The following is a 12,204-nucleotide window of genomic DNA, read 5'->3' as shown; positions in this document are numbered from 1 at the left end:
AATTAATGAATGTTTTTGGGGCTGCACCTGCTATTACCAAATACCTACTACGTCACTTTAGTAACGCTGAATTTGTATGTTCGTGTTTGAGATACCCCTCTAAATCTTCCAGGTACTGTAGTTTTTTTTAAATAAATTGCTGGTGTTTTATTTGCATTAAATAAAAACAAATTATTTTAACTGAAAGTAAGGAGTGACATTAAAACTTAAAACGAGCAGAAATTAATCCATATATGAAAGAGGCTGTCCCCTCCTCAACGTTTCACTCTTTACGCCAAAGTTTGACTCTTTCTCACAACTCTACTTTTTAAAACAACAAAACACTTTAGTGTAAAGAGCTGGGCGTTGAGGAGGGGACAGCTCCTTTCATATACCGAATAATTTCTTATCGTTTTAATGTTGCTCCTTACTTTCAGTTGAAAAAAACTTGTTTTTTTTATTGAATTACTATAGAATTTAGGACGGACATAGAAATTCTAATTTTAAGAGAAAAAAATGAAATCAATTAATTCATTCAATTCATATCAAAGCAATCCAGTTGAGGGGAGGAGGTGTATCAGGTTTCAGACCTTCCGAAATTTTGTCCGACTCGTTAAAAAGGGTAACAAAATGGATATAAACAAATTTTTTATTCATTTTTTGAATTTTTTTCTAGCTCCCTCCTTCCCTCCCGAACAAAAATCATGAATACACATTTGAATCCTTTACTTTTTTGATTTTGTGTTTTCTTTAGAAAATTCCTGAATTAGTGTATTGTGACGAAGTAGACGTTACAGAATTGGTTAAGGTTCGAAAGCTGCTGGAGGACAATGCTGTAGTTAAAGATAAAGGAATCAGTCTTTCATACATGCCTTTCTTTATTAAGGTAAACCGCTTTTAATTAGTGCTTATTTTATTAGTTTTAGCTACTGTTGTAAATATATTGTCTCCTTTAATACAATTTTGTGTAATTCACGTCCATAATAAATGAAATTAAGAGACGAAAAAAGCCAAAACAATAATTTGGTGGTTTTTTTTTTACATTCTTCATGGATGAGCTCAAAGATAGCAGTCCCAGAAATATCTTACTTTATTGCTTATGTGCGTCTAAGGTATATGCGTTTTTCTTTTTCTTTTTAGTATAATATTTAATTGCACTATTTTTTTGTACTGTTTCAGATGCGTATACAGGAAATGATTTTGGGGTAGAGGGAATTTGTATAAAACCAAAAGAAAATGGGGAACAACAAGGTAATTACGGGAAAGTATGGGAGAGGTCTTAAAACATGAGAAAAGAACATCCAAGCTTTGTGGCTTACCGCCTCGGCACTTGGCTTACCGCTCGGCACTTACCGCCTGATGTATACTATTTTGAAACTGGAAAGCCCCTCGCATATTGATTTACGATTGCTAAAAGGACGTTATATGGGATTAGGTAGCGATGCTGGGTTCGCTTTCCACCCGATGTTTGCGACTAGTGGTAAGCTACAGGATCGATATTAGCAAAAAGACAAGAGTTGGCTAGATTTGTCAAACGAATGTAAAAACGAAGCAAACCGAATGTAGGCTGTTAGTGGAAAATTATTCTGGCTTTTGGTTTTTAGGCCGTTCGAATTATCACGGCTATAGATTTAAAACAACCTAAAAATTTCGTTGCTTTTTTCGTTTTGTACCTAAATAACTTTAAAAATGTATAGTATCTTTGACAACATTGCAGAGTCATAACTGAGATACAATAAGTTTGTCAGTTGATTATGGACAATTAAAAGCTGGTGTTGTTTCTTCCTCAATTAATAAACTTTAACCAAACAATGTAAGTACACATATATACATGAGAAACAACCTCTCTTCAATTCAATTTTCTGCTTTGCCCGTGAACTGACCTTCAAAAACAGTTTTTCCTAGGGGCGTGCAGGACAAATAAAATTTCTTTGTCGATACAGGTTATTCACATGAACTAACTATACATGCAATACCGATATTTGAAATATCGTACATTTCAATGTACATATCGTCAATGTACATATCAATGTACATATCGTACTTATCAATGTACGATATATACGATAATGTACATATCAATGTACATATCGTACATATGTACATTTTTCTCACCGAGCTGTTGTGGGAGTCAACATAATAATAATAAATAATAAAAAAGCAATCCAAATAATCGAATTATCCAATGTACACAATTTTCCTCCAGCCACCTCATTAAATTGATAAGAAGTTGGTTAGGACAACTATTTATCGATTAAGACAGCACCATTTATCGATTAAGACAGCACCAACAATAAGACTAATAAGTGGATTAGAAAATTAAAACGTGGTCAAGTTTCAAATGTTTTTGCGTCTTCGCATGAGTCAATGTTCCTGATAGTTTTCGCTAGCCAGTCTTATAAGCCATGTTTGTTTTCCATTGGTTATCTGTGCTTGGCACATTTTTGCCGTTAAGAATAAATCGCGAATAGTTCTGCTAGCGAATAAATCTCTTGGATATCCCGTCCAAAAAACAGATTTTGGGAAATTTTAGTTTTAAGTTACTTGGCTGCATTGAAGCATTCTAGTAAATACCAACCAAAAAAGGAGAAAAATCGAGGAGACAGGGAGGAAATCTTCGGGAGGATTTTTTAGACATCATCGATCGATTGAGTACAACCAATAAGCGTATTTGGCTTATCCCTCACAGGACTCAGCCAAAAGTTCAGGGGGGGCGGGGGTACGTGAACTTTTTGTTTCAAGCAAGGGGCTTGCCAGTCTCAACTTTTCTGAAACTTGGCAGATCATTTAGTTTTTATCAATTTTATTGCTTATAAAATAGTGAAGGCTAAGCTAGTGTGCAAAACAAAGGCTTTATATGCAGCAGAACATAGACAGAACATTTCTTTTGAAGAAATATATAAAAATTTATCAATTTATACTTTTCGCAAAAATTTGCGAAAAGTATAATTTCTATTGCATCAATAATCTTTTGTATTCAATACAAAAGTAAAAAACAAGATAAAAAAGACTAACCCTTTGCACACTGATTTTTTCACGCAAAATGGCTCACGGATAACGGATTCGATCGGCAATCTTTCGCATCAATAATCTTATGTATTCAATACAAAAGTAAAAAACGAGATAGAAAAGACTAACCCTTTGTTCACACTGATTGTTTCACGCAAAATGGCTCACGGATAACTGATTCGCAAAAATTGCAAAAATGGTTCAGACAGAAGAGGTGCGTTGCAGCCGCTGAGGCGCGAAAACATCTAAAACAGCATCTGTAAAACATCTAAACAGCAGAGGAATAGGAATTGGCTGAGTCACGCTCTAGAAGCTAAGAACCAATATTCAAAAGTCTAGGCTGTATTAGGCTAGGCTAGCTATGGCTCATTAATAATATAAATTTTACCGTCTATGCTTATTTCCTTAGAAATATCCCAGGCCTTGAGGATTAAATGTTTCTTAGAATGGCTCTCGTGTTCTTTGCCATATATTAAAGGATGACTTCAGACAAATATTATTAGTTTCTCTGTTCTTTCCATTGTATGATTCGAAAAAGGTTTCAATTCAAAATAATGGATGGCTATTGTAACACCTCGGTAGAAATTAGTAAGTAAACAATTCGTTGATTTAAATAGCTATCGTAGCACTAAAAAACGAACGCTAAATTTCACTACTTTTACAATCCCAAAGGAAATAGAAAATGAAAAAAAGGCCACTTATTAAATACACTTACAAAATATGCCACGAAGGAGTTGATATATCTGATTGCACCGTAGTTAACGGGGTGTAGGTTATTGTGATGCCTAGTAGTTCTGCTGATCTGTAGAGATGGTGGAAAATAGATCGGTGTTTCTGGTTTGCTAATAGTACATTTTCGAAATTTCATTATTAACTCATGTCTTCGAGCGAATAATGTGGGCATGTTCAAGAGCACTTTCATAGTTGCCGAAGCAGGGTTCAAGCATTATTGTAGTAGTACTTTTCGAGGGCCCCAAGCGGGACAGCAGTACCCGAGATAAAATATCTTTGAGAGGACACAGTATGAAAAGATATTAAATAGCGTAAAGAGCAAAAAACTGGTAGTTACAAAAATATCTGTATGTATTTTAACCAGGGATTACGAAATAATCCAAATTATTTATTTACTAATAATTACAATGTAAACTATATATATATACACAGCTGTCCGGGGAAGGCTAAAAAAATCCTGATAATGGACGGATGCAATCCTCTAATTCTCAACCAATAACAAAAATCATTTATAAAAAACTAAAAAAAGGGACAAAAACACACTCCCAACTAACAAATAATACCAAAATCTTGCAAAAAAGAAAAAAAAAATCAACCACCCTCTCCCAATAAATGTTTCTTAAACTTTACTTTAAATGACCCAATGTGTTCAGTGTCCCCATTGCCAGATGTGATATCATTCCAAATAGTCTCAGATAAAAACCTAACTCCGAAACGGGCACGAAACCTGCACTAAACTTTTGGTTTCCTTAAAAAAACAAACATATTCAAGAGCACTTTCATAGTATCTGAAGTGGAGTCCAAGTATTATTGTTGTAGCATTTTTGTACATCTTCTTGTTCTACTGACATGCAAGCAGCGTTTTGAGTTTGAGGACCCCAAGCGTGACAGCAGTACCCGAGGTTAGTTCTGATGTAGGTTGTATAGGCCAGTAGGAGCTGACGATCCGAGAAGCCCAACCTGCGCATACTTGTTAAACTCGTGATTGAGTAGTGGTCTTTACGTCCAATACTGTCTACTTGCAGCTTAAACGAGCAATCACTTATAAATGCTACACCTGGGATTGTTGCAGAGAAAACAGTTGGAAACGGCACATCTGGGGTTGTAATGTCACGCCTGAGTGGATTGAATTGTAGAACTTTCGATTTCTGTTCGTTCACTTGTAGGTCATTTGGATTGACACTGGGTGATGAAGTATTGACGCAGCCGTTGAATGAGCCATAAACATGCAACAAAAAACGGATAAAATCTGACGAATGACGCAAAAATAACCGTTTTTAGGTAAAAACGGTAGCAATATGGACCAGGGGTAACTGCATTTGTTTCCATTTTCATAATTTAGCTTGCGGTTTTTCTGGGTAAAGCTCAATGGTATTTGCTGTTCCTTTGAGATAAACTTCCGTTTTTTCGCCTATTACCATTTTCCATACTCTTTTTCACCATGTTTCATACTCTTTGGGGATGATTTAGATGACACCATGGGCTTTCTCTTCCTTGGAGTCAGTAATGTCAATTAATCTATTGCTTTATGATATTATTATCTATTGGTTAATCTTATGATTATGATCTTGTAATTATAATATAATACTATCTATTGCTTATAAGATACGATTAATATATTGCTTCTTTTAGGCTGCATCCTTAGCGCTTCGTCATTATCCATTGTTGAATTCAAGTTTGGACGAACCTTGTGAAAACATAATATACAAAGCGGCGCATAATATTGGTCTGGCTATGGACACTCCTAATGGTCTAGTTGTGCCAAATGTTAAGCACGTCCAAGCGTTGAGTGTACTGGACGTTGCCCAAGAGCTGTCTCGACTTATTGACGCTGGATTGCGGGGAGCTTTAAAACAGTCTGATTTGACAGGTGGCACGTTTACTTTGTCCAATATTGGCTCAGTAAGTTGTTTAGCTCTATTTTTTACTTTGTTTTATATTTACATTTTCATCTTTGTTCCTCTTTTTTCCTTCGACAGTTTTCAAATTTAAATTTTGTCTAAGAAATGTCGATGTAATGCTCCAGCAATGGGAAATTTGGGGTTTCTCTCTTCTTATTAAAACATTTTTAAGTTGTCACTTCTTAATTAATTTTTTCCTTTCTCAATTACTAGGAATTTTTTTTTATTCATCTTTTATTTTTCTCAATTTTACGTGCTATATTTATGGCCTTTTTTACATTTTCCAGATTTAAGACCTCTTAATTTATGACGTTTTCTTGAATTCTTAAATTAACAGTTTTCTTAAATCAACAGTCTGATTTAACAGGTGGCACATTTAAATCGTCCAGTATTGGCTCAATAAGTGGTTTGGATCTACTTTTTTTTTACTCTGTTTTATGATTACATTTTTTTTTTTGTTCCTTTTTATCTTTGCTTTGGCAGATTTAAATCGAAATCTTGTCTAAGAACTGTCGATGTTCCAGCAATGAGAAATTGGAGTTCCCTCCTTATTAAAATGTTTTTTTATGTTATCAGTTCTTAATTTATTTTTTCCTGTCTTTTTTGTATTCGCCTTTATTTTTCTCAATTTTACGTCCTATATCTATACCCTTTCGTATATTTTCTAGATTTAAGAGGTAATTTGATGTTTTATTTGTCCCTGAATGGCTCTTTTCCTATTCTCCTTCATCTTCTCCCTGTTTAAGTCCAACCCCCTCTCAATGAGACTTTCAAACGTTGTCAAACGTTATTATTTCTATTTCTCTCTTATCACGTTTTTTTTTGTGTCAATTCGTCATTCATCTTAATTTATTTTCTCCTTCTCTTTTTGTCGCTAATTATAGTTTTTGATTAGTTTATCCACATACAGTTTTATCATACTTCAAGATAAGCCTTTTTTATTCCAAAGCTAAGATTATTTCAAAGATATATAGAATGAGAAATAAGTAACTTAATTTTTTGGTTTCTACTCGTATTTCACAGGCGAATTTTTTTTTTTTTATGTTAAAATTCAGCATAAAAAATAATTTTCTGCTTTACTAGTAGTTTTATAGATTGAGGAAAATTCGTCAATTCGCATCTAGATAATTTTTATGGCACTTGGTATTAACCAAGTGACATATAACAATCGCAAAATCTGTCGGTCTGTCCGGCTTTGCTACTTTAGGCACTTCCAGGTAAGCTAGGACGATGAAATTTGAAAAAGTATCAGGGACCGGACCAGATTAAATTAAAAATATTGTTTTTCCCAATTTGACCATCTGGGAGGGAGTGGGGGGCCAGTTAATTCGGAAAAAAATGAAGTATTTTTAACTTACGAACGGGTGATGGGATCTTAATGAAATTTAATGTTTGGAAGGATATCGTGTCTCAGAAGTCTTATTTTAAATCCCGAACAGATCTGGTGACATTGAGGGGGGGGATTGGAGGGGGAACCTAAAATCTTGGAAAACACTTAGAGTGGAGGGATCGGATGAAACTTGGAGGAAAAAATGATCAGAAGTCGTAGATACATGATTGACATAACCAGAACAGATCTGCTCTGTTTTGGAGAGTTTGGGGGGGGGGGGGTTAATTCTGAAAAATCCGAAAAAATGAGGCATTTTTAACTTACGAAGGAGTGAACTTATTTTAATGACATTTGAAGTTTGGAAGGATATCGTGTCTCAAAACTCTTATTTTAAATCCCGACCGGATGTGGTGACACTGGAGGGAGTTAGGGGGAACCTAAAATCTTGGAAAACACTTAGAGTGGGATCGGGATGAAACTTGGTGATTTGTGCTAAACACATTCTTCTTGGAAGTCCCCTACTATTTTGTCACCTTGATCTCATGTTCCAAATGGTGTTTACAACTGGAATAGTTCCGGCCTCATCTTGTTGTCGTCTTACTCCTGTTCCAAAAAAGAATAAATCGCTGAATGAGTGTTCTTCATATCGCCCTATTACATGTGCTACTACTTTCTGCAAGATTTTTGAAACACTCATAATGCCAGAACTTACAGATAAATGCTACATGCCGCCATATCAGTTTGGCTTCCAAAAAGGCCTAGAGTGTGCCCACACGATTACTGCACTATCGTCAATACTTATAGATGCTGATAAGTCTGGTAATTCGCTCGTCCTAGGGAGTCATGATGTAAGCCATGCTTTTGACTCTCTGATTCACGCACAAATTCTCCTTGAGCTATATAAACGTGGAGTTGACACGTCTGCCATTCGTGCTTTGTATGATACGTATAAAACCATCTTGCTGTTGTAATCAGGCTATCTGATGGGACCGTAACACGTTTGGTTATTCCAGTCCGTCGAGGCGTCAGACAGGGTGCCCTTATCTCTCCAGTTGCCTTCAATAACTGTATCCTGAATGCCCAATCCAGCGCAGTTCCTTCGTGTATTTTAAAAGGGATTGATGTGTCAATTATCGCTTATGCAGATAATAATTTTAACCCCAGTCGTTCGAAAGAAATTTTGCTATTTTAAGTAAGGAATATGCTAAAATTAACCTTACATTCAACAGAGAAAAATCGGACGTGGTTCTGTTCAACTGGGGTGAAACTCGAGCAGGATTTACTATTATTCTCTACGGCGTACCAATTTCCCCAAAATCACAAATGAAATATTTAGGGCTTCCTATCGGTGACACTCTTAAAGCAACTAAAAGGCTCTTGATCCTTCTTTTCCAACGTCAAAAAGCAACTGCATACGGATAATTGGTAGCAAACAAACTTCGACTCGACCGCAAACTGCTAGCGAAACTTTACAATGCTTCTGCACTCCCAAATTTCCTATAACTTGCACCTTTTTGGCGTACTTTTACGAAAACCGAGCCGAAGGAGCTTCGGCAAATCTATTTTCGGTATGCCAAATACCTGCTTGCCCTTCCACCATGGTCAAGCAATTCCTGGGTCATTAAAAGATATCATAGACCCGAATGCTTCCATGAGAAAAAGCATAGAAGCTTATAATACTAGAATTGGTCGGCACCCATGGAGCGCTATTTTGATTCAATGAATGTTTTGCTTTTGTATGTTTTAATCGTTCTTAAGTAAGGTGAAGTTTTGTTTAGTTTGTTAGGTCATTTTCTTTTTCCTCTTTTCTTTCATTCACATTATACTCCGTTTTTCATGTGTATTATAACGGGTTATAAATAAATTCAATTCAATTCAATGAAATTTGATATTTAGATGGAACTCATGTCTCAGAGCTCTTATTTCGAATCCTGACCAGATCTTTTAACATTGGTGGGAGCTGGAGGGGGAAACTGGAAATCTTGGAAAACGCTCATAAATGTTGTAGATACGTGATTGACGTAACCGGACTGGATCCGCTCTCTTTGGTGGAGTTAGGTGGTGGGGTTCATTGCTTTGGCGAGTTTGGTGCTTCTGGACGTGCTAGAACGATGAAAATTGGTAGGTGTCAGGGAGCTGCACAAATTGACTTGATATAGTCGTTTTCCCAGATTCAACCATCTGGGGGACTGAAGGGAGAGGAAAAGTTAGAAAAATAGAGGTATTTTTAACTTACGAGTGGGTGATCGGATCTTAATTAATTTTGATATTTAGAAGGATATCGTGACTCAGAGCTCTTATTTTAAATCCTGACCGGCATTAAGCCTCTTATTTTCCTTTTAAATCAATCTGTTGATTCATAGAATTTTGCTAGAGCTCATACCATATGATCTCTTGGCTCTTAGCTCTTCTTGCCACGTCAAAAGTGCCATATGAGCTCTTAGGTCTTGTTTTTGTTTTGTTTTAATTCAAAATTGGTTTCAATGTTTTGTCATATGAGGACAAAACATATGAGGAAAGTTGTGCTTATGTTTCAGTTTGTGTTTCTTTTTTTGGAGGGGGGGACTATGCAAACAACTATTTTTACGTAATTTTCTAGGAATTGTTTTTTGAAACATATTTGAAACAAAAAACTATGAAATTAAAAATTTCTTCTTATATAGTTTGGTGGAACATGTGCCAAGCCAGTAATTCTTGCTCCAGAAGTTGCTAGTGGTGCTCTAGGAACTATACAGGTATGCAAATGATTCCTTAGAATTGCTTTCTGCGTCTAATTAAAGCTAAATCAAAATATAGTAAAAGGTAAAAATTCTAATCAAGGCAGTGTAAAATTTTGAACATATATATACAGTCAGCTTATGCTAGCTCGAAATTCACGGGATCACGATTTTTTCTCGCGTTATGTGTAGTTTGGCTTGTGAAAGTAACGAATTATGCATGTAATCCAAATGAAAATTCGGGTTCCAGAGGTACTTATTCGCTAAATTTATTCCCAACAGTCACTTAAGAAAGTTAAGAATAACTTTATTAGTGCATTATAGATTTGACGTATCATGATTCGACTTTCGAATGTCTAGACTTGACTTTCAAAAGTCAATAATAATTCTAGTTTGCTAGGAAATAGACTCCTAAACATTAACCGAATCTGATACAAAAATATGTTAAACAAAAATAATACATATCAAAGTATACATGTTGCATTCTGCATTCTGGGGTTTTGACTAACAGAGGTCTGTTGAAAAAACTTCGATATGCAGAGGTAAACTTTGACTTGTGAAGGCTAAGTGAAAATTAAATGACGACTTATTTTCTGAACTTCGAGTTCAGTAGTAATTTTCGGGTCACTTTTACTTCCAGAGTAAAAATATAAATGCAAAAGTATTTCAAGTTGTGCATGTTTTTTTTGTTTTTTTTTTTTATACTTAGAGAGGTTTTTCCAAAGGGATTGAAAATAATTTGATATATCCAGGATTTCGAGCCATCGAGGTTCGAGTTATCGAGACTCGACAGATATATTTATACGAGTTAAGCTGAATTGACATGTATATATATATATATATATATATATATATATATATATATATATATATATATATATATATATATATATATATATATATATATATATATATATATATATATATATACTAGCTGTTGGGGTGGCGCTTCGCGCCACCCCAACACCTAGTTGGTGGGGCGCTTCGCGCCCCCCCAAGCCCCCCCTCGCGCGTAAGTCGTTACGCGCCATATTAGTTACGCGCCATTGTAACACCTAGTTGGTGGGGCGCTTCGCGCCCCCCAAGCCCCCCCGCGCGCGTAAGTCGTTACGCGCCATATTAGTTACGCGCCATTGTAGTTGTGTCCCTGTGTCCCACCTGTGAATAGAGATAGATATAAATATATGTTTTTAACTACGTAAAACATGCGAATATACAACATTCTTCGCTGTCCCATTGTCTGTGCATATAAATAGATTGTCAGGTTTACTGACTCTTGAACATGCAACATATAATTGTCCATGGGAAAAACAATCCGTATTCAGATCTATACCTCATTATTCTAATGATGTGTCCCTGTGTCCCGGTCGTCATTTATATTCCCTGTGTCCCGGTCGTCATTTGTGTCCCGGTGTCCCAGTTTGTAATTTCTCTTTGAGTGTCCCGGTCGTCATTTATATTCCCTGTGTCCCGGTCGTCATTTGTGTCCCGGTGTCCCGGTCTGTAATTTCTATTCGAACAATCCCTGTGTCCCGGTCGTCATTTATATATCCCGCCTGTGCCCCCGGCGTCCCCGTTGTAGTTGTGTCCCTGTGTCCCGGTCGTCATTTATATTCCCTGTGTCCCGGTCGTGATTTGTGTCCGGGTGTCCCAGTCTGTAATTTCTCTTTGAGGTTCCCGGTCGTCACTTATATTCCCTCTGTCTCGGTCGTCATTTGTGTCCCGGTCGTCATTTGTGTCCCGGTCTGTAATTTCTCTTTGAGTGTTTTTTCTTTTTAGTTTTTTTTTTAGTTTTTTACCTTTTTTCTTTTTTCAGTTTTCTTTTTCTTCTTTATTTTTCAGCGTCACTATGAAGTACATATCGACGAACCTTTGTTTTTTTAACTTAAATCTGGTAGGCATTGATGACCTTATCCAAGTCAAACTCCCAAACCCAATCATCATCGCTATCATTTTCAGTTTTGATATGTTTTGACTCTGGCTGTCCAGGTGGATTTTCATCTAACTGCGCGGTTTTGCGTTCTTTAGCCGCAAGCCTGTTTTCTTGCTGTTCTTGTGATTCCTCGGAACGCTTTCTTTTCTTACTTTCTCTATCAGCAGCAAGTTTTTTGGCATAAACTCTTTGAGCAGCTTCCTCGGCTGTTGCCATTGTAGGTTCTTCAGTCATTTTACAATTAAACATTTTTCCGTGAACAAATGTCTTAAATACCGTTAATGACGTCACCGTCAAAGCAAAAATGACGACAACTAATTTCATGACGTCAGTCAACACAGAAACATGACGTCACCTGATCCACAGACAGACAGACAACTTATTTTTATATATATAGATATATATATATATATATATATATATATATATATATATATATATATATATATATATATATATATATATATATATATATATATATATATATATATATATATATATATATATATATATATATATATATATATATATATATAAGGCGATTACTTCCACTTCACATCTGGAAGCTTTTGTCGAATGAAAAAAAAAGAAGGAACAAACTAG

At 35.8% G+C, this 12,204-nt stretch overlaps 1 protein-coding gene across 1 annotated transcript in view; it reads left to right on the top strand.

Annotated features, from left to right (window-relative positions):
• LOC136041309 (lipoamide acyltransferase component of branched-chain alpha-keto acid dehydrogenase complex, mitochondrial-like) overlaps positions 1-12,204 on the top strand; it is a 36,777-nt gene that overhangs the window by 20,377 nt on the left and 4,196 nt on the right. The window contains exons 4-6 of the mRNA XM_065725934.1: positions 734-865; positions 5,353-5,622; positions 9,615-9,686. Of these exons, the coding sequence (XP_065582006.1) occupies positions 734-865; positions 5,353-5,622; positions 9,615-9,686 (474 nt within the window). The remainder of the gene's footprint in view (positions 1-733; positions 866-5,352; positions 5,623-9,614; positions 9,687-12,204) is intronic.

The sequence above is a fragment of the Artemia franciscana genome, unplaced genomic scaffold (assembly GCF_032884065.1).
Source record: "Artemia franciscana unplaced genomic scaffold, ASM3288406v1 PGA_scaffold_135, whole genome shotgun sequence".
Taxonomy (NCBI): Eukaryota; Metazoa; Arthropoda; class Branchiopoda; order Anostraca; family Artemiidae; genus Artemia; species Artemia franciscana.
The sequence above is the reverse complement of the archived record's forward strand: the minus strand, read 5'-3'. Positions and strand labels throughout refer to the sequence as shown.